At 44.7% G+C, this 27084-nt stretch overlaps 1 protein-coding gene across 1 annotated transcript in view; it reads left to right on the top strand.

Moving 5' to 3' along the window:
* Nucleotides 1–27084, top strand: part of ADCY1 (adenylate cyclase 1) — a 1907157-nt gene that overhangs the window by 1165062 nt on the left and 715011 nt on the right. The window contains exon 7 of the mRNA XM_073549833.1: nt 1242–1383. Coding sequence (XP_073405934.1) covers nt 1242–1383 — 142 coding nt within the window. The remainder of the gene's footprint in view (nt 1–1241; nt 1384–27084) is intronic.

Genomic DNA, 27084 nt, shown 5'->3' with positions numbered 1-27084 from the left:
CCACCATATCCTTGTTATTATATTTTATTACAGCCTGATCTATGTATTTTTAATGGACTTTAATTACTGTATGTAATGATTCTCTATCTATTTATTAGATTTCAAGGACTTTTAGACCATTGATATATTATTATTAAGATAGAGCAACACCTGACTTCCTTAATTGTCTTTCAATATGATGGGCTTCCTAACAATATTGACCGAATATCCCCGCTTTTTTCTCCTATTGTTTTTCATATATTATGGTTTATGTTTAGCTGTATTTTTTGTTTAATAAAGTGCAACTATTTTTATTTTTTAGACTATATCTCTTTGTCCTCTTCTTTGGTTTTGTATATATCTTTCAGGAGTTGCCGTGTGTTATATATAGAGAAAAATAAGAAGTTTTCTCAGTGGTAGCATGATACAAGCTAGGAAGTAGCTACAAATTGTTGAACAGTAGGCTGGTTGCACAGACAGCAGATGTGACTGGCTCTGTGTTCAGCTCCATGTGATTGTTCACAAATTGGACAAGTGCAGAAGCTTCCTGTTATTGACGTGCACTAGTCTGGTCTGTAAAGCGGGCCAGGCTGGTGCATGCTGATATATGTTTTTTCCCACGGACCATTTACACTGGTTATTGCTGGGTCATTGTACTGTCTGCTGAGCACAAAGGGACAGCACACTGACCATACATGCGAGCCCTAAGGCTATGTGCACACGTAGTTGTAGGTGCTGCGGATTTGTCCGCATGGATTTGGAAAAATCCGCAGGTAAATCCGCAGGTCAAAAGACCTGTGGGTTACCTGCGGTTTAGCCCTGCGGTCTCACACCTCTACAATGGAGAAGGTGTGAAATCGCTGCGGATTCCGCACAAAGAATTGACATGCTGCGGATATGAACCTGCAGCAAATCCGCGTGGAAAAATCTGCACCATGTGCACAGCGTTTTTTAGTTTACCATTGAAAACAATAGTACTGTACAATGCAGCTAAATCTGCTGCGGACCTGCAGAGCCAGAAACGCTGTGGATCCGCAGCAGAATCTGCAACGTGTGCACATGGCCTAAGGTTTTCACCTTGATCACAGTATAGCTGCACTTTTTTTTCAATATTTTGCACAACCCTTGTAAAACACTGTTTAAAAAAGTGCAAAAGCAACCTAAAATTAATAACGCAACCCACGATTTACTAGGAAAGTATTTCATTAACACATAGAATTACACATTTATTGGCTTAATTATTATTTTGTTTTGTCTTTTAGGAAAGTTCATATAACAAAGACCACCTTAGAGTGCCTGAATGGGGATTATGAAGTTGAACCCGGTTATGGTCATGAAAGAAATAGTTTTTTGAAAAAGCATAATATTGAAACATTTTTCATTGTGCCATCACATCGAAGAAAGGTATGTTTTATTAATGAAAATATTCTCACAATACTCTCTCCCACTCAAAGCACAATATCAAGACTAACATGAGGGAAACATTTTAAGCTCTTCAAAACCACCATGCACAGAACTGCATTCATTTAGGGAAGTATCGTGACATTTGTCCTTACAGATTTATTTCTGCCATTTTCTTAGCGGAGATTAAAAAAAGGAAAAGTGTATAAATCTGAAAACTTTTGTCAAATTTGTCACTTTTTTCCAAATCAAATTTTACACATGTAAAAAATACATAATTGCATGTTTTGCTATTTTCTACACATATAAAGAATTTATGCACCTTATTTGTGTTTGCCGGGTCATAAACAGCTGGTTTGTCCAATATATATCAATATACAGGTTAGGCCAGTAATATGGATACACCTGGGCGCGCTGAATTTGCAGAATGGGCCAAACAAAAATTGGAACAGGACCCTCAGTTTACACAGAACATTATGATCAGTGATGAGGCAAACTTTTTTGGGTGGGCCATTTATATGGATACACCTAAATAAAATCGGAATGGTGAAAGCTTTCTTGCGTAGGGTGTCTTGCATTGAATTCTGCTGCAATGACCTGGGTACTGTGTTCACCAGACATCAACACAATTTCTATCCACTACTCACATGTTAACCTCTGTGATATGTCAACGGCTGTAAACAAAGAGAAACTTGTAAATAACTCATGAAAAAATAAAGTATCGTTAAAACCAAGCACACCATTGTTTTTCTTGTGAAATTCCCAATAAGTTTGATGTATCACATGACCCTCTTCCCACTGAAAACAATAAAGGTGGATCCAAAATGGCTGACTGCAAAATGGCCGCCATGGTCACCATCCATTTTGAAAAGTTTTTTCCCTCCCATATACTAATGTGCCACAAACTGGAAGTTGATATCACCACTTATTCCCATTTTATTTAGGTGTATCCATATACATGGCCCACCCTGTATATCAAAGTCTATTCAAAGCTGAATAGGTCTCTAAACAATTTAAGTTTTGTAAACTTCCTTGAAAAAAAATGAAAAATTGCTGCTAAACTGTTTTTTTGTTGAAAGCCTTGTTCTGTCCTCACTAATTGAAGCAGACTTCATGTAGCTTATACAGGCAGCTAAAAGGCTATACTGGGGTCCAATAAGTAGACTGTAGGTTGAATCTGTGTTTTATTGAATGTGGTGGTATATTGATGCAGTGAAGCTACAAATAAAACATATACATACACTGAGTCAATACAGGGTACATCAGGGATACATATACATAGTATATTAAGAATCAACATCTTCACTACTAACTGAGGAGGGGGAAACTAACTGAGCAGGCTGATCTGAGACAGAAATTAGATATAGGAAGCGTGATTACAAACCAGCGATGCTGTCGCAGAGGGAGAAGAGAAATGAGATGCTTCCAGGATGCAGGCTGAGAGAAAATGGAGAACTAGAGGGAAAATGGGGGCTGGACAATTCATGATCCTTTGCAAACTTACCAGGGTGCCTTGCAATGTTCCCAGAATACATTGTGAATGGAGGGAAAGATGCAAAGTGAAAGTAAACTACAATACACTGCGGTTATGACTCTGGCCAATAGATGGAGCCAGAAACAATGAAAACAATAGAATCTATAGAAAACTGAACATCCTATATATTCTCAATACATCATTGGAAATATTATCAAATAGACAGTCAAAGGTTGTGAATTAGATGTCAGAGACAGAACACTCCCCGTCTGGCATCAAACAGATGTCACCATTCTTCGTCTCCGAAGACAACAATAGGATCAGCTCAGTTACTGGTCTGGAGAATGTCTTAAGTTCATTCCCTTTGGCCATCCTAAGTTCGACTTTGCAGACGTTGCCATGCTTACTCGGGAATGTTGCAGTCACTAGTCCAAGTGGCCACTGGTTCCGATGGGCCTGACAGTCTTTCACAAGGACGAGGTCACCAATCCTCAGATTAGGCTTGGTAGATTGCCACTTCGTCTATGGCTGCAGGGTAGACAAGTATTGTTTTGGGCCACCTGTCCCAGAATGTATTGGCAAGACTTTGTACCTGTCTCCATTGGCGCTTGTAGAGGTCCTTGGCATTGAATCTTCCTGGAGGGGAACTGGATAGTCCTGTTTTCTGGGTTAGGAGAGTAGCTGGAGTCAATAAGAGAGGTTCCTCTGGGTTGTTAGAGACTGGAACCAAGGGTCTTGCGTTGATTATAGCTGCGGCTTCTGCCATGAAGGTGGTGAGGCTTTCGTGGGTAAGTCTCGCTGCTCCTTCCTGAAGAGTGGAGTCAAGAATTCTCCATACTAGACCAATCATTCGTTCCCAAGATCCGCCCATGTGTGAGGAGTGAGATGGGTTGAATGACCATGTGCCACTTTGGTCACTGAGGAACCTCTTGAGAGTCTTATGGTCTAGATTTGAAGGTATTCCCAATTCCTTTTCTGCACCAATGAAGTTGGTACCTCTGTCTGAACGTACATGTTTGATAGGACTACGGATGGCAATGATATGTCTCAAAGCTTTGATGAAGCTTGAAGTGTCAAGTGACTCAATGAGCTCTATGTGGACAGCTCTGATTGACAGACAGGTAAACATGTCAACCCAGTGTTTACTATTGGCTTGTCTGCCTCTCGTATGACATGTAACAACTGACCAAGGACCAAACACATCAAGACCAACGCTGGTAAAAGGAGGGTCTGGGCTGAGTCTATCTGCTGGTAGGTCAGCCATCTTTTGGGTCTGAGACCAACCACGAAGCTTACGGCAGGTAATGCATTTGTAGATGACACTACTGATGAGTATCTTTGCACTGACAATCCACAGGCCAGCAGTTCTGAGGGCTCCTTCAGTAAATAGTCTTCCTTGGTGTTTGATCAGATTGTGGTAGTGTTGTACGATTAAGTAGGCAACATGACATTTTCCAGGAATGATAAGAGGGAATTTCTCTCAAACTCCATTTTAGCTTCTTTGAGTCGGCCTTCTACTCTCAGCAGACCATTGTTGTCGATGAATGGGCCGAGTTTTCTCAATGCGCTGCTCGCTGGTATTGGAACCTTGTTACTGAGACATTGGATTTCCACATACTAGATTTCTCTCTGAACAGTGAAGATGATGTGGTTTCTGTTAGATTCCAAGTCGGAGGTAACATAGGTGTTTTTACAGAGATGCCAACCTTTACATTTTTCTGTGTCACAAGCTCTTGTGATCTTGAATGAGCGAGCTATATGAGTCAGGCAGGTAATGGCTTGAGTAAGTGACTTCCAACTTGAAAATTTGTCAAATCTGTGGGATCCTAGCTGGATAGCAGAAGTCATTGTATGAAGTGTAGACACCTGAGGGCGGATTTCAGCATCTGAGTCCTCTCCTACTAGTTCAAAAGTGTCTGAACAACGTTCCTCGGTGTACAGTAGTTTTTGTCCTGAGAGCCATGTTGTACTTCCTAGTCGGCTTGCGTCAACTGCCCTAGTTGCATGATCTGCAGGATTTTGGTCCATGGGAATGTAATGCCACTGTTTTGGATGAACTGATCTCCTAATTCGTAGCACTCTGTTGTTGACATAAACGTAGAATCATCTAGTTTCATTGTGGATGTACCCAAGGACTACTTTGCTGTCCGAGTAGAACTTGGCTTGTGTCAGGTCGATATCCATCTCGGATGCAATGAACTCTGCTAATTCAATGACTAAGACTGCAGCACAAAGCTCTAACATTGGTATAGTGTGCTCTGGTTGTGGAGCAAGTTTGGCCTTCCCCATAACGAATCTGATGTGGCTCTGATATTTGGAGTCTACAGTTTTGAGATAGGCAACAGCAGCAATTGCTTTTACAGAAGCATCTGCAAATACATACAGTCTTTGGCTTTGTATTTCTGTAGACGGCACAGGGGTGTATGGTCTTGGAACATTCAGGTTGGAGAGGGCTGTTAAAGTGTTCTTCCATACTTCCCACAGGATTCTCTTAGCAGGTGGCAGAGGTGCATCCCAGTCAGATGTTTCCTTAGTTAAGTCTCTTAGTATGACTTTGCCTTGTATAGTAACAGGAGCTGCAAAACCCAAGGGATCATACAGGCTATTGATGGTAAACAGGACACCTCTGCGTGTGAAAGGTTTTTCTTCCTGGCTGACCTGAAAGGTAAAGGTGTCTGACCATAGATTCCAGAGAAGCCCAAGGCTGCGTTGCATTGGTGTGGGGTCTGACCCCAGGTCCAAGTCTCTGAGACCATTGCACAAGGCTTGTGAAGGGAATGCTTTCATAAGTTCTTGGCTGTTTGAGGCTATTTTGTGAAGCCTGAGGTTAGAGCAAGCAAGCATCTCTTGGGCTCTCCTGAGAAGATTGATGGCAGTCTCATTTGAAGGCATGGCTTTTAGACAGTCATCAACATAAAAGTATTTTTCTATGAATTGTCTGACATCTGATCCGTATTCTGTTTCCCCTTCTTGAGCTGACCTTTTGAGTCCATAAATGGCAACTGCAGGAAGACTATTGCCAAAGATGTGCACTCTCATGCGGTACTCGGTAATCTCTTTAGTACGATCATTGTCTCTGTACCAGCAGAATCTTAGTAAGTTCCTGTCTCTCTCTCTCACAAGGAAACAATGGAACATTTGCTGGATGTCAGCGATGAAGGCAATGGAATCCTTACAGAAGCACATAAGTACTCCCAGCAGTTTGTTATTGAGGTCTGGTCCTGTCAGTAGAACATCATTCAGGGAGACATCATCAAACTTAGCACTGGAGTAAAACACCACTCTAATCTGGCCGGTTTCTCAGGGTGGTATACTCCAAACATGGGTAGGAACCAGCATTCTTCAGAGTCTTTGAAAGTGGGAGCTAGTTCTGCAAGGCAGTTTTCAAAAATCTTTGACATGAATGATAAAAAGTGATCTTTCATCTCTGGTTTCTTTTTCAGATTATGTTTAAGGGAGGAGAAACGTTTTAATGCCTGATTTCTGTTTTTTGGTAGATGTGGTCTGTGGGTTCTGAAGGGAAGAGGTGTGACCCAGCTGTTGGTCTCATCTTTTACGAGTCCCTTGTCCATTACCTTTAAGAACAACTTGTCCTCTACCGACATTGCTACTTGGTTGTCTTGCTTAGTTCTCTGGAAGACTGTGTACCCCATCTGATTCTCATAGCTTCCTGACACCATACTGCTGTCATGAGTAAAGTCTATTAAATGATTGGGTAGTTGGATGCTGTGTGGTAGTTCCTTGACATGGAACTCGTTGTTGCAAGGTTGAAACAGAGATGGGCGTCCTTTCTCCAATGTATTTGTTAGCATACTTGTCACAGAAGATGGGGCGTGCATATGTCCCAAGCATACATTTCCTATTATGACTAGAGTTGAGCGATACCATCCGATACTTCAAAGTATCGTATCGGATGGTATCGGCCGATCTTTAAAAAAAGTATCGGTATCGCCGATTCCGATACCGGAAGTCCCATTCAAGTCTATGGGACTTCCGGTATCGGAATAAGAAAAACCCTTTCCTGCCCTTGTACAGCCTCTCTGGGGTCTGTACGGGCCTTTCGGGGGGCTGTGCCGGCCTGCCAGGGGGTCTGTGCAGGCTCCGGTGGTCTGTGCCGGCCTGCCGGTGGTCTGTGCAGGCTCCGGGGGGCTGTGCCGGCCTGCCGGGGGGCTGTGCCGGCCTGCCAGGGGGTCTGTGCAGGCTCCGGTGGTCTGTGCCGGCCTGCCGGTGGTCTGTGCAGGCTCCGGGGGGCTGTGCCGGCCTGCCGGGGGGCTGTGCCGGCCTGCCGGTGGTCTGTGCAGGCTCCGGGGGTCTGTGCAGGCATCGTCCGATGGGACTACAAGTCCCATCGGGCGATGCCTGCTACCATGACAGTGATTGACACATTAGCCAATGATGGGACAGTAGTAGTCCCATCATCCGGCTAATGTGTTAAATGTTAAAAAAAAAAAAAAAAAATTACATGCTACATTCATACTACATACTACATACATGCTACATTCATACTACATACTACATACATGCTACATATATACTACATGCATGCTACATATATACTACATGCTACATACATACCACATACATACTACATACATGCTACATATATACTACATGCATGCTACATACATACTACATATATACTACATGCATGCTACATATATACTACATACATACTACATATATACTACATACATGCTACATACATACTACATATATACTACATGCATGCTACATATATACTACATGCTACATACATACCACATACATACTACATACATGCTACATATATACTACATGCATGCTACATACATACTACATATATACTACATGCATGCTACATACATACTACATGCTACATGCATGCTACATACATACTACATACATACTACATGCTACATACATACCACATATATACTACATACATACAATACATTCATACAATACATACATAGACATACAGTACATATAACATAGAGTAACATACTTACCAATACTTGTCACATTGTTCCCCGAAGCCATTGTCGTCTACGGAATAAATATTAACATAACAAACCACAAAAATACTCACCCACGATCCGAAGCAGTCCACGAGTGTGTCCCACGACGATCTTGGGTAGAGAACGGCAGCATCAGCTGATGCTGCCGTTCTCTACGGGCTGCAGGAATCCAATGACGGAAGGTAGGTATCCTTCCGCACTGTATTCCTCCGCCACTTAAAAAAAAAAAAAGTCCCTAGTCTCACTTTATGCCATTGCTGTGTGGGAATTTCCCACACAGCAATGGCATAAAGTGAGACTAGGGACTTTTTTTTTTTTAAGTGGCGGAGGAATACAGTGCGGAAGGATACCTACCTTCCGTCATTGGATTCCTGCAGCCCGTAGAGAACGGCAGCATCATCTGATGCTGCAGTTCTCTACCCAAGATCGTCGTGGGACACACTCGTGGACTGCTTCGGATCGTGGGTGAGTATTTTTGTGGTTTGTTATGTTAATATTTATTCCGGAAAGACAATGGCTTCGGGGAACAATGTGACAAGTATTGGTAAGTATGTTACTCTATGTTATATGTACTGTATGTCTATGTATGTATTGTATGAATGTATTGTATGTATGTAGTATGTATGTAGCATGTAGTGTGTATGTAGCATGTAGTATGTATGTAGCATGCATGTAGCATGTAGTATGTATGTAGCATGCATGTAGTATATATGTAGTATGTATGTAGCATGCATGTAGTATATATGTAGCATGTATGTAGTATGTATGTGGTATGTATGTAGCATGTAGTATATATGTAGCATGCATGTAGTATATATGTAGTATGTATGTAGCATGCATGTAGTATATATGTAGCATGCATGTAGTATGTATGTGGTATGTATGTAGCATGTAGTATATATGTAGCATGCATGTAGTATGTATGTAGTATGTATGTAGTATGTATGTAGCATGCATGTAGCATGCATGTAGTATGTATGTAGTATGTATGTAGCATGTATGTAGTATGTATGTAGTATATATGTAGTATGTATGTAGCATGTAGTATGTATGTAGTATTTTTTTTTTTTTTTTTTTTTAACATTTAACACATTAGCCGGATGATGGGACTACTACTGTCCCATCATTGGCTAATGTGTCAATCACTGTCATGGTAGCAGGCATCGCCCGATGGGACTTGTAGTCCCATCGGACGATGCTTGCACAGACCCCCGGACATCAGCACAGCCCCCCGGCAGGCCGGCACAGCCCCCCGGCAGGCCGGTACAGACCCCCACAGGGTGCACAGCCCCCCGGCAGGCCGGCACAGCCCCCCGGCAGGCCGGCACAGCCCCCCGGCAGGCCGGCAGAGACCCCGGGCAGTCCACACAGCCCCCCGGCAGGCCGGCACAGCCCCCCGGCAGGCCGGCAGAGACCCCCGGAAGGCCCGAAATGACGGCGCATCATGATGCGCACACACCGCGCATCATGATGACGTCAGGCCGTCAATCAACTGAACTTCCGATTCCGATGCCGAATTCCGATATTGAAAAAATATCGGAAGTCGGTATCGGAATTCCGATACAGCAAGTATCGGCCGATACCCGATACTTGCGGTATCGGAATGCTCAACACTAATTATGACCCATCCTATGTCTAGCCTTTGGGCATAGGGAGCATTGTGGAGTCCATAGATGTGACTTCTCACTTTATGAACCTGTAGGATATCTCTTCCCAACAGCAGTATTATCTGTGCCTGATGGTCGAGTTCCGGTATAAGGTGTGCTATGCATTTTAAGTGAGCATGATGGATTGTCACATCTGGCGTAGGGATTTCAAATCTGTTGTCTGGGATCTGATAACACTCGATGATTGTAGGTAGTGGTAGGCAGAATTGTCCGTCTAAGGCTAGTTTCACACTTGCTTTTTTTTGCAGCGCGTTTTTCCCGCAAAAAAACGCATTGAAAAAACGCATACAAAAGCATACAACTGCTGCGTTTTTTTCAAGCATTTTTATGAGCATGCATGAAAAAAACGCAGCGTTTTTATGCGTTTGTAAGCGTTTTTAGTGCGTTTTTACCGCGTTTGCGTTTTTTCCAAACATTAGGTGGCCCCTCACACTAACCCAAACCATGACTTTACTAACCCTAACCCTAACCCTAACCCTTAACCAAACCATACCCTAACCCTAACCCTGACCCTAACCCAAACCCTAACCCTTAACCAAACCATACCCTAACCCTAACCCTAACCCTTAACCAAACCATACCCTAACCCTGACCCTAACCCTAACCCTGACCCTAACCCTAACCCTTAACCAAACCATACCCTAACCCTAACCCTGACCCTAACCCTAACCCTTAACCAAACCATACCCTAACCCTAACCCTTAACCAAACCATACCCTAACCCTAACCCTTAACCAAACCATACCCTAACCCTGACCCTAACCCTTAACCAAACCATACCCTAACCCTGACCCTAACCCTAACCCTTAACCAAACCATACCCTAACCCTAACCCTTAACCAAACCATACCCTAACCCTAACCCTAACCCTGACCCTGACCCTAACCCTAACCCTGACCCTAACCCTAACCCTAACCCTTAACCAAACCATACCCTGATCCTAACCCTAACCCTGACCCTGACCCTAACCCTAACCCTTAACCAAACCATACCCTAACCCTGACCCTAACCCTAACCCTGACCCTAACCCTAACCCTAACCCTTAACCAAACCATACCCTGATCCTAACCCTAACCCTGACCCTGACCCTAACCCTTAACCAAACCATACCCTAACCCTAACCCTAACCCTGACCCTGACCCTAACCCTAACCCTGACCCTGACCCTAACCCTAACCCTAACCCTTAACCAAACCATACCCTGATCCTAACCCTAACCCTGACCCTGACCCTAACCCTAACCCTTAACCAAACCATACCCTAACCCTAACCCTGACCCTGACCCTGACCCTAACCCTAACCCTAACCCTAACCCTTAACCAAACCATACCCTGATCCTAACCCTAACCCTGACCCTGACCCTAACCCTAACCCTTAACCAAACCATACCCTGATCCTAACCCTAACCCTGACCCTGACCCTAACCCTAACCCTAACCCTAAACCCCTTAACTAACCCTAACTCTAACCCAAACCCCTAAATTCCATTGTCTAAACTAATGTTAAAAAAAAAACGCATGTGCAAAAAAAGCATACATAAGCATGCCAATGCGCACGTATGCGCATCCATAGGCTATAATGGCCATTTTTAGCGCAAAACGTGCGCATACGTGCGCATGCGCTTTTTTGCAAGGCCAAAAAATGCAACATGCTGCGTCTGGAAAATACAAACGCACACCCCAAAAAAACGCAGCGCATGAAAATCGCATACGTGCGCATGCCAGCGCGCAGGTATGCGCACCCATGTTAAATATAGGGGAAAAAACGCATGCGCAGGTATGCGTTTTTTTCCAGCGCAAAAAAACGCAAATGTGAAACCAGCCTAAGGATTCAATTTTGTAGACAGTGGCTTTCCTGACAGCTGTTGTCACAGTACCTGCACATGTCTTTAATGAGTAAGGAGTGCTTGGTCCTTTGATGTTGAATAGGTCAAAGAATGTTGATCTAGCCAGGGATCGATTACTTTGATCATCCAAGATAGCATACAGTCTTACAGCTTTGTCTCTATGGCCCTTTGGGTACACTCTGAAGAGGAATATTTTAGAACAGGAACTACTTTCTATTGTCCCTTTACAGACTTCAGTACATTGTGAAGTGATCTCTGGCGTAGCTGCATCAGTGCTCCTTTCCTCCCAGCCATGCTCACTGTAAGATGGTGTGTTTTATGCACTCCATGGAGCTGGGCCAGGGTGTAGGGCAGTGTTATGATCTGTGGTGCCACATTCTGTGCATTGTACACTGACCTTACATTCCTTGGTGAGATGAGTGGTGGATGAGCAGCACTTGTAGCAGATACCATTCTCTTTTAGGATGCTTCTGCGTTCTGGCATAGATTTTCCCCTGAAGGCTCTGCATTTCAGGAGAGGATGAGGCTTTGATGGAGCGGGTACTGCTTGTCAGGGTCCTGTACCTTTGTCTCTGATTGAGAGCGGCCAGCAGACCTGTAATTGGAACTTGGAGTAGAAAAATGATAATTACTTACCGGTAATTTGATTTTCCAGAGCCATGAGAGAAGGCATCCGCCCCTAGGAACAGGAAACCTGCAGCAGAGATAAAAGAAGGGGGCGGCACCTCTCTCCTCAGTTTGTTTCAGAGTATGCAAGTTAACCACCTTATTAGTTGACATGTATTTTTTATTTTGAGTACGTCACTATTATCCAACTTCTTTGATATATTATATATTTCTATATATATTTTCGTCAGATATATACATATATTTGTGCATCACACAACCATCACCAAAATAGGGCGGGAATCAATGCGGTGCTGTCATGGCTCTGGAAAATCAAATTACCGGTAAGTAATTATCATTTTGTTCCCTTCCCCATGACAACATCGCCCATGAGAGGAAGAAATAGAAGAGACTCCTAGGGTGGGACAATAGCAGATTACACCTTTCTCCCAAAGGCAAGATTCGAGAGCCCTAGATCTAGCCTATAACGACGGAAAAGAGTGGATGGTGAAGACCATACTTCTGCTTTACAAATCTGTTCTACAGATGCATTAGCCCTTTCGGCCCAGGATGTGGCTATGGCCCTTGTAGAGTGAGCCGTTAACACCCAGTGAGGGAGTCTGACCTGAGGAAGAATAAGCCAGTGAAATAGCCATGCGTAGCCATCGTGCAATGGTTGATTTTTAAGCCTTTTTTCCCCTCTTTGTCCCCTGGAAGGAGACAAAAAGGGCTGAAGACTGTCGCCATGATTTTGAGACCTCTATATATTGGAGTAGGCAACGTCTAACATCCAAGCAATGAAAGGTTTGCTCTCCCTGGGATTTTGGGTTGGCACAAAACGAGGGCAAAATTATTTCCTGGTCGCTGTGAAATTTGGAATTGACCTTTGGGAGGAAGGCCGGGTCAGTTTTTATGATTACTCTGTCATCCAGAAAGGTAGTATATGGGGGATTTACAGAGATAGCTTGCAGCTCGCAGCCACGTCGAGCTGACGTCAGAGCAATCAGGAGTACTGTTTTCAATGTTAATGCCTTTACCGAAATGGAAGTAATAGCCTCGAAAGGAGGAGATGTTAGGGCATTTAATACTAAATTTAGATCCCAGGGAGCTACCTTAGGCAGTAATTTCAAGGGTCTGGTTTTGAAGGAGGCTCGAATGAACGTATAGACCCAGGGGTGATCGGCAAGTTTTTGGTCAAACAATGCAGATACTTGCACCTTCAGGGTGCTCATGGACAACCCTCTTTCTAGCCCCTTTTGGCGGAATTCCAGGATTTCCTTTATTGGAACTTCCTGGCTCATTTTGGATAACTGTCGGCCTGAGAACTCCAGGAACCTTTCCCAAATGTTTTGGTACTTGACTGAGGTTACCTCTTTCCTGCTTGCGAGCAGGGTGGTCAGCAAGGGGCCTGAGAATCCTTTTGCCAAAAGGAATCCCCTCTCAAGTTCCATGCGGTGAGATGGTGTCTGTGCACTTGAGGATGTAGTACTGGGCCCTGGTGTAGGAGATTCGGGATATCCGGAAAGGATCCATGGGTCCGAGATAGACATGCCTCTGAGCCATGTGAACCATGCCCTTTTTGGCCAGAAGGGCGTGATAAGGATTACTCGTGCCTTGTCTTCCCGAATCATTTTCAGGACTATTGGGATCAGCGGAATCGGGGGAAATGCATAAGCTAGGCAAAATTCCCAGTGGTGTAGCAGTGCATCCACCCCTTCTGGGTGTTCTCTTGGGTTTAGAGAGTAGAACTTGTTTACTTTCTGATTGCTTCTTGTGGCAAACAGGAACACTTCTGGTGTGCCCCAGATGGCAAAAACCTTCCCAAATATTTCCAGATTTAGGGACCACTCCCCCTGGTGTAATATATGCGGGCTTAAGAAGTGGGCCAGAAGATTGTCTGTCCCTTTCATATGTGTCCCCGTCAGGGACAGAAGATTCTTTTCTGCCCACATGAATAATTTTTTGGATTCTGCCATCAGCAAAGTTGACCGTGTACCCCCATGCCGGTTTATGTAGGCTATGGCCGTACTGTTGAAAACAGCAAAAGAGCAAAAAGGGCTCATTTGCTGTTTTCTATTATTGGAGGATTTTTAAGTCCTCTTTCTGTGCTATTTCTATGGCCGTACTGTTGTCGGATAAAATTGCAACATGTTTGCCTTGGACTTCTTCTTTTGCCTGAAGAAATGGTCGCCTTAGGCTACTTTCACACATCAGGTTTTCGGCGTCAGGCGCGATCCGGCGTCGTGCCGGAGCGCCGGATCCGGCAAATATTTCGTAAAACCGGATGTGACAGATCCGTTTTTCTGCCGGATCCGGCTTGTTCTTGACAGACAAAACCGGATCCGTCTCATCCGGTTAATCCGGTTTTTGTTCCGTTTTTTGACGGATTACGCCGGATCCGGTTTTTAAAATTGACCCTTGTGGCCTTCCGAACGGGACTGGCTACTGAAAAACTATATATAGCGTGTTCCTACAGCCCTTCTTTGACAGGTTGTAGAGGAGAAAGTGCAGGTTGGAGAGAAGAGCAAGTTACTGGCGAAGATGGATGTTGTGATTGGAAATATTTTGAAGAATTTGGCGGATTTTACAGCGGAGGCGAATCGTTTGAGGGTGATTGTTCTGGAGAAGGAGAGAGCGAGACAGCAGCGGATCAGGCATCGTAGACGACGTTTGTGGATCCACCCCATCACAGACAAGAGAATGACGCGTGGGGTCTATTCTACACTCTGCACGGACCTTAGACGAAATCCGGATAAATTTTTTGGATATGTTCGGATGAAAATGGAGAATTTTGATTACTTGGTGGAGCGCATTGCACACCTCATAAGAAAAGCAGACACCTATTGCCGCTTCTCTGTTTCACCCGCAGAGCGTCTGATGGTGACTTTAAGGTAAGCCACATTTATTGGATATGCTCGCATCAGAGCACACTTTCACTGCAATCTTGTTGGTGGTAGTTTGTATCTACAAGTGTTATAGCTGAGTTTTGGTATGTAATGCTGTGATTTTAAACTAATTGATTGTTTTTAATTCCCCACAGATTTCTTGCAACTGGAGAATCCCTTTCGTCACTGCATTTCCAGTACAGACTCGGGATTTCCACCATATCTGGAATAGTGACGTACACATGCCGTGCACTGTGGGACTCCTTAGCTGAAGAGTTTTTACCAGAGCCCACAACAGAGAGGTGGATTGAAATTTCTGAAAAGTTTCAACAGATATGTCAGTTTCCGAACTGCTTGGGCGCTGTGGACGGGAAACATATCCGCATTGTAAAGCCAGCCGGATCGGGATCGGAATATTTCAATTACAAGAAATATTTTTCCATTGTCCTCATGGCCATCGCTGACGCGGAATACAAATTTATTGCTGTTGATATTGGGGCCTATGGCCGCTCCAATGACTCTCAAGTAGTTTTCAAACTGTCTGCCATGGGGCGTAAACTGTATGGAAACACCTTCCAGTTCCCACCCCCTAGACCGCTGCTGCAAACATCTGGTCCACCTATGCCATTTGTCTGTGTAGGGGATGAAGCCTTCCAGCTGTCAGAACACCTTTTGAAACCATACTCTAGCAGGGGATTGACAAGAACAAAACGCATTTTTAATTACCGCCTCACAAGAGCAAGAAGAATGGTTGAATGTACCTTTGGTATTCTGAAAGCCAAATGGTGGGTCCTATTGACTGCGATCAACCTCAAGACAGAAACTGTGGACGAGGTGATCAAAGCTTGCGTGGTACTCCACAATTTTGTTATCTGCAAGGAACCCATTTCCATTGAGGACACCTCTGAAGAAACCACCTTGCAAGATTACCATGACATTACCACTAGAAGTTCTGTGACGGTTTCAGTAATGAGGGACAATTTTGCACTATACTTTATGTCACCTCAAGGCAGAGTACACTGGCAGGATGACAGAGTGTGAAAGATTTGTGCCCTTAACCAAACTTGTGTACTTTCTGTACCAACAGTATATACCTTTGCCAACCAAAGTTGGCTATCTTGTCATGGTCTTACTATTTTTACCTTTAGGCCACAGGTGTGTACCTGGTTGTGTTTTATGCAAAGTATTTCACCTTGTAACAAAAGTTGTGTACATTGTTAGGAAATCACCAACAATAAACACAACTTTTTAGGTGAAATACTTTGCTTCAAACACAACCAGGAACACAACTGTGGCAAAAAGGTAAAATGTACCCACAGTTATATAGCTGGTTTTGAATACCTTTTTACCTTTGAAATACCCTGTATTTAACCTTTTGTTTAAACATAGTTCGCCGCAGAAAGAAATGACAGACAACCATTGTGAAACGATAATTTAACTTTTATTTAAAATATGTTTTTTTTGTAAAATGTTTTTAATGTGCAAAAAACTTTTTTAATAAAGGTTTTAAAAACAATAGCCATTTTTATTAAAAAACACATTACAAATCTGTGTAGTGTGGGGTGGAAATACTGCTGGAGGGGCTGCGGGACACTTCGACACTGGGAGTGTTGAGAGAGGACTGGGATCGTGGTGGGGAAGGAACAGTTAGAGGTAAAGGTGTGGAAAAAGCTACAGAATGGGTGGACATGTGGGAGGCAGAAGAGGTGGTGGGCGGTGGAGTGGAGGGTTGGGCAGGGACTGTAGGAGCAGATGATGTTGATGGCAAGTTGTATGGGGAAGGAGTTTGGTAGGGGGAAGGAGTTTGGTATGGGGCAGGTTGCTGGAAGTGGGGAGATGTCTGGTACTGGGGAGGTTGCTGGTACTGGGGAGGTTGCTGGTACTGGTGAGGTTGCTGGTACTGGGGAGGTGGCTGGTGCTGGGGAGGTGGATGGTATGTAATAAGAGGGGGAGGATGGAAAGTGGCTGGAGGGGGTGCAGGTGGAGGAACTACTGTGGTGGGAGGAGGAGGTTGGGAGGTAACGTGCTGGAGAGCACCGTGGCATGAATGCATTACATGCATCTGCTGGGTAGGAGAGAGCGTTTCCATGCGCTCCACAACAGACCTGAAAAAGGTGTGGTTTGGCGAAGATCTTGCTTCTGAATGCATGGTTTGCAGAAGTGTCTTCACCTCCAGAATGCTGGAGTTGATCTGCTGAAAGCCTGCGGAGATTTGCTTGGACAAGACTTTTAGACAGTTTTGGAAAGATGCATTCAGATGCAAGAACTCTGGCGCATAAGTCTTTTCCTGATCCCTCTGCCGCTGCCGCCCAGTACCCGCAGGTGTACTAGAGGTGGCAGGGGCAGAAGGGTGGGGTAAAGGGAAAGCGATCTCCTCACCAGCAGCTTCATGTAATGTAGACGGCCATGATGCTCCTGTGCTGGTGGATGGGACAGATGGGTCGAATGTGTGGGAAGGCTGGGAAGGTGCAGATGTACCGGGGCGGTCGAAGTGTCCCTCGGTGCCGGTCTCCTCAGGGATCGCCTCAGAAGGGTCCAATTGTGCAGGCTCCCGAGTGCTGCTCACCGTGCTGTGGAATAAAGAGAAAAAAAAACAATTAAAATAGTGACATGGTATGGCCCTGGCCGGAAAAAAAAAGTTACATAGAAACATTTTTTTTCACATGTGCTGTGTAATATTTACCTTCTGGTGACCATTGTTTCCCGGAGGAACGACAGGGCTTGTGCGTACTTGTACTTGCTCCTGCGTCCTCCAGATCCACTCGGGGCCCGCATCTCTTTATTGAACTCCTTCTTGAAACGATCCCTCACAGAGCGCCACCGCTTCACAATTCTGTCCCCTGAAACGAGAAAGGAGTGGTTAGTATACAACATCAGTGTTTCCCAAACTCCAGTCCTCATGGTCCCCAGGGGTCATGTTTTCAGGATTTCCATAGTAAATGGAAATCCTGAACACAAGATCCGTGGGGACCACGAGGACTGGAGTTCGGGAAACACTGCTTTACATCAAGCAACCGGTACTGTATATACTTACGCTCTTTAATCTGGGCCCGAGCATCGAGGTCCTCCCAGCGGTCCACAAGGAGCGAACAGATTTCCTCCCAGAGTCATCGGGTAACGATCAGGTCAGCATTGCGGCGGTCAGCCATATTCCATAGCGGCTCCCTTTCTCTGACGAGATCGATGAGGTGGTCCACGTCAATCCCTCCATCCTCACCGTCAGAGTCGGGAGCACGCTGTGAAGGCTGTTAAAGAAAAAGACAAAAATAACATAATTAGCCTCCACAAAAAAATTGAAATAAAAAGTGCAAAAAAAAGGAAAAATATTTATACTTACACGCTGGTGACCGCCGCGTTGCTGTCGCCAACGACCCTGGGAGGCACTGCGAGGACCTCTTGGCCGAGCACCAGATTGGGAAGACTAGAGAAGAAAACAAAAAATGTTATGTCTTTGGATGTAGGCATTTGTTTGCTGTGTGTGGTCTGCAGAACATTGTTTTCTATGTGTTGTGTGTAGTGTGATGTTGTGTTTCTGCGTTTGATGCAAAAAAACTTACCAATTGTGAGCCCACTACAGGTGTCTGTCCACCCCTTCCTTCTTCTTCTGGGAGCTCCTCTTCATCTTGTGATTCCTGTTTTGAAATAAAAGGCAATGAATAGACATATATTACAGAGATGATGGATTTTGGAAATAAAAACTTACCGTCAAACGCTGACGATGCGAGGGAGGGCTCCCAGAAGACACCATCAGCACCACCACCACCCCAAATGGAGCAGCAAGCTGATCAACAGGAGGGGAGTCCAGCAGCAGATGAGAGATGGTAATTATCAAATCCCCCATTCCTCCAAACTAGGGCCATGGAATATCAAGATATTCATTAGCCCTTTGTTTCTCTTTATTCAACAGCCGCCCAAGAGATGCAGCAGCAGCAACAGTGGCAGCACTGGCAGAAGCAGTAACACCACCCACAGGCATGGAGTGTGGCCAGCAGGAAGACAGCACATCATCTTCTGGGAGCCCTCCCTCGCATCGTCAGCGTTTGACGGTAAGTTTTTATTTCCAAAATCCATCATCTCTGTAATATATGTCTATTCATTGCCTTTTATTTCAAAACAGGAATCACAAGATGAAGAGGAGCTCCCAGAAGAAGAAGGAAGGGGTGGACAGACACCTGGAGTGGGCTCACAATTGGTAAGTTTTTTGCATCAAACACAGAAACACAACATCACACTACACACAACACATAGAAAACAATGTTCTGCAGACCACACACAGCAAACAAATGCCTACATCCAAAGACATAACATTTTTTGTTTTCTTCTCTAGTCCTCCCATTCTGGTGCTCAGCCAAGAGGTCCTCGCAGTGCCTCCCAGGGTCATTGGCGACAGAAACGCGGCGGTCACCAGCGTGTAAGTATAAATATTTTTCCTTTTTTTTTTTGCACTTTTTATTTCATTTTTTTTGTGGAGGCTAATTATGTTATTTTTGTCTTTTTCTTTAACAGCCTTCACAGCGTGCTCCCGACTCTGACGGTGAGGATGGAGGGATTGACGTGGACCACCTCATCGATCTCGTCAGAGAAAGGGAGCCGCTATGGAATATGGCTGACCGCCTCCATGCTGACCTGATCGTTACCCGACGACTCTGGGAGGAAATCTGTTCGCTCCTTGTGGACCGCTGGGAGGACCTCGATGCTTGGGCCCAGATTAAAGAGCGTAAGTATATACAGTACCGGTTGCTTGATGTAAAGCAGTGTTTCCCGAACTCCAGTCCTCGTGGTCACCACGGATCATGTGTTCAGGATTTCCATTTACTATGGAAATCCTGAAAACATGACCCCTGGGGACCATGAGGACTGGAGTTTGGGAAACACTGATGTTGCATACTAACCACTCCTTTCTCGTTTCAGGGGACAGAATTGTGAAGCGGTGGCGCTCTGTGAGGGATCGTTTCAAGAAGGAGTTCAATAAAGAGATGCGGGCCCCGAGTGGATCTGGAGGACGCAGGAGCAAGTACAAGTACGCACAAGCCCTGTCGTTCCTCCGGGAAACAATGGTCATCAGAAGGTAAATATTACACAGCACATGTGAAAAAAAATGTTTCTATGTAACTTTTTTTTTCAGCCAAGGCCATACCATGTCACTATTTTAATTGTTTTTTTTTCTCTTTATTCCACAGCACGGTGAGCAGCACTCGGGAGCCTGCACGATTGGACCCTTCTGAGGCGATCCCTGAGGAGACCGGCACCGAGGGACACTTCGACCGCCCCGGTACATCTGCACCTTCCCAGCCTTCCCACACATTCGACCCATCTGTCCCATCCACCAGCACAGGAGCATTGTGGCCGCCTACATTACATGAAGCTGCTGGTGAGGAGATCGCTTTCCCTTTACTCCACCCTTCTGCCCCTGCCACCTCTAGTACACCTGTGGGTACTGGGCGGCAGCGGCAGAGGGGTCAGGAAAAGACTTATGCGCAAGAGTTCTTGCATCTGAATGCATCTTTCCAGAACTGTCTAAAAGTCTTGTCAGAGCAAATCTCCGCAGGCTTTCAGCAGATCAACTCCAGCATTCTGGAGGTGAAGACACTTCTGCTAACCATGCATTCAGAAGCAAGATCTTCGCCAAACCACACCTTTTTCAGGTCTGTTGTGGAGCGCATGGAAACGCTCTCTCCTACCCAGCAGATGCATGTAATGCATTCATGCCACGGTGCTCTCCAGCACGTTACCTCCCAACCTCCTCCTCCCACCACAGTAGTTCCTCCACCTGCACCCCCTCCAGCCACTTTCCATCCTCCCCCTCCTATTACATACCATCCACCTCCCCAGCACCAGCCACCTCCCCAGTACCAGCAACCTCCCCAGTACCAGCAACCTCCCCAGTACCAACAACCTCCCCAGTACCAGACATCTCCCCACTTCCAGCAACCTGCCCCATACCAAACTCCTTCCCCCTACCAAACTCCTTCCCCATACAACTTGCCATCAACATCATCTGCTCCTACAGTCCCTGCCCAACCCTCCACTCCACCGCCCACCACCTCTTCTGCCTCCCACATGTCCACCCATTCTGTAGCTTTTTCCACACCTTCACCTCTAACTGTTCCTTCCCCACCACGATCCCAGTCCTCTCTCCACACTCCCAGTGTCGAAGTGTCCCGCAGCCCCTCCAGCAGTATTTCCACCCCACACTACACAGATTTGTAATGTGTTTTTTAATAAAAATGGCTATTGTTTTTAAAACCTTTATTAAAAAAGTTTTTTGCACATTAAAAACATTTTACAAAAAAAAATATTTTAAATAAAAGTTAAATTATCGTTTCACAATGGTTGTCTGTCATTTCTTTCTGCGGCGAACTATGTTTAAACAAAAGGTTAAATACAGGGTATTTCAAAGGTAAAAAGGTATTCAAAACCAGCTATATAACTGTGGGTACATTTTACCTTTTTGCCACAGTTGTGTTCCTGGTTGTGTTTGAAGCAAAGTATTTCACCTAAAAAGTTGTGTTTATTGTTGGTGATTTCCTAACAATGTACACAACTTTTGTTACAAGGTGAAATACTTTGCATAAAACACAACCAGGTACACACCTGTGGCCTAAAGGTAAAAATAGTAAGACCATGACAAGATAGCCAACTTTGGTTGGCAAAGGTATATACTGTTGGTACAGAAAGTACACAAGTTTGGTTAAGGGCACAAATCTTTCACACTCTGTCATCCTGCCAGTGTACTCTGCCTTGAGGTGACATAAAGTATAGTGCAAAATTGTCCCTCATTACTGAAACCGTCACAGAACTTCTAGTGGTAATGTCATGGTAATCTTGCAAGGTGGTTTCTTCAGAGGTGTCCTCAATGGAAATGGGTTCCTTGCAGATAACAAAATTGTGGAGTACCACGCAAGCTTTGATCACCTCGTCCACAGTTTCTGTCTTGAGGTTGATCGCAGTCAATAGGACCCGCCATTTGGCTGTCAGAATACCAAAGGTACATTCAACCATTCTTCTTGCTCTTGTGAGGCGGTAATTAAATATGCGTTTTGTTCTTGTCAATCCTCTGCTAGAGTATGGTTTCAAAAAAGGTGTTCTGACAGCTGGAAGGCTTTATCCCCTACACAGACAAATGGCATAGGTGGACCAGATGTTTGCGGCAGCGGTCTAGGGGGTGGGAACTGGAAGGTGTTTCCATACAGTTTACGCCCCATGGCAGACAGTTTGAAAACTACTTGAGAGTCATTGGAGCGGCCATAGGCCCCAATATCAACAGCAATAAATTTGTATTCCGCGTCAGCGATGGCCATGAGGACAATGGAAAAATATTTCTTGTAATTGAAATATTCCGATCCCGATCCGGCTGGCTTTACAATGCGGATATGTTTCCCGTCCACAGCGCCCAAGCAGTTCGGAAACTGACATATCTGTTGAAACTTTTCAGAAATTTCAATCCACCTCTCTGTTGTGGGCTCTGGTAAAAACTCTTCAGCTAAGGAGTCCCACAGTGCACGGCATGTGTACTTCACTATTCCAGATATGGTGGAAATCCCGAGTCTGTACTGGAAATGCAGTGACGAAAGGGATTCTCCAGTTGCAAAAAATCTGTGGGGAATTAAAAAACAATCAATTAGTTTAAAATCACAGCATTACATACCAAAACTCAGCTATAACACTTGTAGATACAAACTACCACCAACAAGATTGCAGTGAAAGTATGCTCTGATGCGAGCATATCCAATAAATGTGGCTTACCTTAAAGTCACCATCAGACGCTCTGCGGGTGAAACAGAGAAGTGGCAATAGGTGTCTGCTTTTCTTATGAGGTGTGCAATGCGCTCCACCAAGTAATCAAAATTCTCCATTTTCATCCGAACATATCCAAAAAATTTATCCGGGTTTCGTCTAAGGTCCATGCAGAGTGTAGAATAGACCCCACGCGTCATTCTCTTGGCTGTGATGGGGTGGATCCACAAACGTCGTCTACGATGCCTGATGCGCTGCTGTCTCGCTCTCTCCTTCTCCAGAACAATCACCCTCAAACGATTCGCCTCCGCTGTAAAATCCGCCAAATTCTTCAAAATATTTCCAATCACAACATCCATCTTCGCCAGTAACTTGCTCTTCTCTCCAACCTGCACTTTCTCCTCTACAACCTGTCAAAGAAGGGCTGTAGGAACACGCTATATATAGTTTTTCAGTAGCCAATCTCGTTCGGAAGGCCACAAGGGTCAATTTTAAAAACCAGATCCAGCGTAATCCGTCAAAAAACGGAACAAAAACCGGATTAACCGGATGAGACGGATCCGGTTTTGTCTGTCAAGAACAAGCCGGATCCGGCAGAAAAACGGATCTGTCACATCCGGTTTTACGAAATATTTGCCGGATCCGGCGCTCCGGCACGACGCCGGATCGCGCCTGACGCCGAAAACCTGATGTGTGAAAGTAGCCTTACAGTAGCCATTTTTTCCAGCCGCCAGATTGCGACACATTGCCGGATCCAGCGAAAACTGGATGAAACGCATGGCCATCCGGCGCGATCCGGCGCAAATGCAAGTCAATGGGGGGGAAACCGGATCCGGCATTGCATTTTGCAGGATCCGTTTTTTGTCAAAAGCGCCGGATCGCGCCTGACGGCGAAAACCTGATGTGTGAAAGAGGCCTTACAGCTGCCAGTTCTTTTAAATTGGAAGATGCTGTACTCATTGAGGGTTCCCATTTGCCCTGTAGAATCCAGTCTGCTAGGTGTGCCCCCCAATCTAATGGACTTGCGTCCGTGGTTAGCACCACCGGGTTCTGAACAGACCAGGGTACTGCCCTGCTTAAATTTTCGGTGCTCAGCCACCATTTTAATGAGTCCTGAACTTGTGGGGACAGATTATCTTTGATTTAAGTTGCAAGGGTCTTTTCCCTGCTCGGCCAAGATCTGCCATTGTAATTCTCTTGTGTGACTTTGTGCCCACTGGACCGCCGGGATTGTTGCTGTTAAGGTACCTAGAAGTGACATTGCCCCTCTTGTTGATATGGCCTAACCAGGATGTATTTGTTGTATTTTTTGATGAATGGTCCGAAGCTTCCTTTCTGGGAGGACACATTGCTGTTTGACTGAATCTAATTGAATTCTGAGGAATTCTTGTCTCTGGATTGGAATTAATCTTGATTTTTTTAAGTTTATCATCCAGCCTACTTTGGTTAATATCTCTAACACTTTTATAACTACCTCTCAACAATTTTCTTCATTGTTCCCAATGACGAGGAAATCGTCCAAATAGGGTACTAGCAGTATGTTTTGTTTTCTCAGAAAGGATGCTATCTCTGAAATGATCTTTGTGAATATGCGAGGGGCCACTGACACTCTGAAGGGAAGGCATTCTTACTGAAGGTGGGTGTGGACATGAGCAATCTCCACCACCAACCTTAGGTATTGCTGATGTTCTTCCCATATGGGCACATGGTAGTAAGCATCGGTCAGATCAATTACTGCCATGTAGCAGCCTGGGTCGAGTAGCCTTATTGCCGATTTTAGAGTTTCCATCTTGAAGCTCTCCACTCCGATATACTGGTTCAATGCTCTTAAGTTGAATATTGTTCTCAGCGAGCCGTCCGGCTTTGGCGTGAGGAACAGGGTGCTGTAAAATCCCCTTTGTAACGGGGTCTACCAAGCTGGGGTACCTCTTTCAGTACCACCCCGTGTTTTCGGAGGTCCGCTCTGCGTTGGCTGGAGTCTGAATGAATGACGCTGGCTGGAATCCCTGGGTTACATGGGCTCATATAAAAGATCACTGCTTCTCCATGTATTTCCAGTCTGACAACACTTTACTCACAGGATACAGAATATATCACACAGATACAGAGGGCAGGCCAATAGAAAAGCGGCAGGCCAGACATACATTACAAAAGCCGCAGGTGGCCGGAGCCTGCCGATGTTTACTGTGGAAATTACAAAGGTGGGGGGAGGGCGGACAAAAGGGGAATGCTTATGCATTAGGGACATGCATCTCACATAGAACCTATTATCCATACATATAACTGCACAACATATTCTGGGTGCTAAGTGGTTCTGTAACACGTAACACGGATCCCCTTTTCAGCGACGCGATCGGCATACACAGTCTGATCCTCAACGGATCGATTTGGGGATGACCGAAGTTTATGGGGTGGGTACAAGTTCCGTTTGTCGACTTAGTCCATCGGCGTTACCATTTTGTTTGCCGGGTCTGTGGTGGATGGTGAAGTCCAGAGGTTGTATGGCTAAACTCCACCGCAGCAATCTGGCATTGTCTCCGGAGACCCAATTAAGCCACACTAGGGCATTATGGTCTGTTAGGAGGGAAAACTGTCGTCCATACAAATATGGTTGCAACTTCTTGAGTGCCCATACTACCGCCAGGCACTCCTTCTCGATAGCCGCATAGCTTACTTCACAGGGCAGTAGTTTCCAACTCAGGTAAGCTACCGGGTGTTCTTGGCCGTCCGGCCCGACTTGGCTCAGTACTGCCCCCAATCCAAACGTAGAAACGTCTGTATGAGCAAGGAAACATTTAGTTGGATCGGGTGCGGCCAATACAGGGGTATTGGTGAGGGCGTCCTTTAGTTGGCGGAAGGCTTCCTCACACTCTGAGGTCCAGGTTACCTGGCGGGGTTGGTTCTTATGGGTCAAATCAGTGAGGGGCTGTCAGGACTCTGAACATTTTTACCTTTTTGCATTACTGCCCTTTTCAAGATGGTGTCCTTGGTCTCATGTGCATTGTGTCCTCCTGCTATAAAACTCCACCCCAGCCTTCAGTCTGTGCTTGAGTATTCTGCCTTGCATCCAGCTCCTGACCTCTGATTGCTCCCTGGCTATATACCGTCTCCTGTGAACCTGTGTGGTGATCCTGCTGCTCTGCTCTGAGTTCCTGCTGCATACTCCAGTTTCCAGAACTCTTCTTCCTCTGCTGCTCGTGTTTCACTTCCATCTGCATTTGCTGGACATGTAAGCTGTTCCTGCTCTGCAAGAGCCTGAGACTATTTTCCTGGTAAAGCTAAGATAAGATTTGAACTGCCTTTTAAGCTTAGCTATCTGTGTCTGGACTAAGACAAGGATATATTCATGCCAAGTATCCTGAAGAAATAACTGTGCTTCATAGACTTTTTGCTTGATTGCATCTTCCTCTGAAGTTCCTATAGACTGCTAAGCTGCTTCTTATATTTTCTCCAAGTGTTATGGACTTGAGTTTCTTTCTGCATCTGTTGTATCACTGTGTGTTAATATAGACTTTATCACTTATAAAGCTGTGTCCTGTAGTCATCTTGTTCCACGCACAGAGTCTCCTGAGTTATCCCCTATAATTATTACAGGATACTCAAGCCATATAAAAAGGAGACTGCTAGAACAATGACTGCAGAAAGCAGACTAGAGCAGGTGTTTTCCATAATTAGATCACTGCAGAAAGATGTGGAAGGTCTACAAAAGAAGTTTGGAAGCTTTGAACAACAAGTGTTTGGACAGACTTTGCAGGACTTAACCCCTTAGCGACAGAGCCAGTTTGCAGCTTAATGACCAGGCCAATTTTTACAATTCTGACCACTGTCCCTTTATGAGGTTATAACTCTGGAACGCTTTAATGGATCCTGCTGATTCTGAGATTGTTTTTTCGTGACATATTGTACTTCATGTTAGTGGTAAAATTTCTTCGATAAGTCTTGTGTTTATTTATGAAAAAAACAGAAATATGGCAAAAAAATTTAAAATTTTGCAATTTTAAAACTTTAAATTTTTATGCCCTTAAATCAGAGAGATGTGTCACATAAATTTCTTAATAAATAACATTTCCCACATGTCTACTTTACATCAGCACAATTTTGGATGCAAAATTTTTTTTTGTTAGGAAGTTATAAGGGTTAAAAGTTGACCAGCGATTTCTCATTTTTACAACAAAATTTACAAAGCCATTTTTTTTAGGGACCACATCATATTTAAAGTCATTTTGAGGGGTGTACATGACAGAAAATACCCAAAAGTGGCACCATTCTAAAAACTAGACCCCTCAAGGTGCTCAAAACCACATTCAAGAAGTTTATTAACCCTTTAAGTGCTTCACAGGAACGAAAGCAATGTGGATGGAAAAAATTAACATTTAACTTTTTTTTGGAAAAAAATTACTTCAGAACCAATTTTTTTTATTTTCACAAGTGTTAGAAGAGAAAATCAACCACAAAATTTGTTGTACAATTTCTCCTGAATACGCCGATACCCCA

Source organism: Dendrobates tinctorius, unplaced genomic scaffold (genome assembly GCF_039654945.1).
Source record: "Dendrobates tinctorius isolate UK_male_01 unplaced genomic scaffold, ASM3965494v1 ptg000162l, whole genome shotgun sequence".
In the NCBI taxonomy this organism is placed as follows: domain Eukaryota; kingdom Metazoa; phylum Chordata; class Amphibia; order Anura; family Dendrobatidae; genus Dendrobates; species Dendrobates tinctorius.
This window is presented reverse-complemented; position numbering and strand designations above follow the sequence as displayed.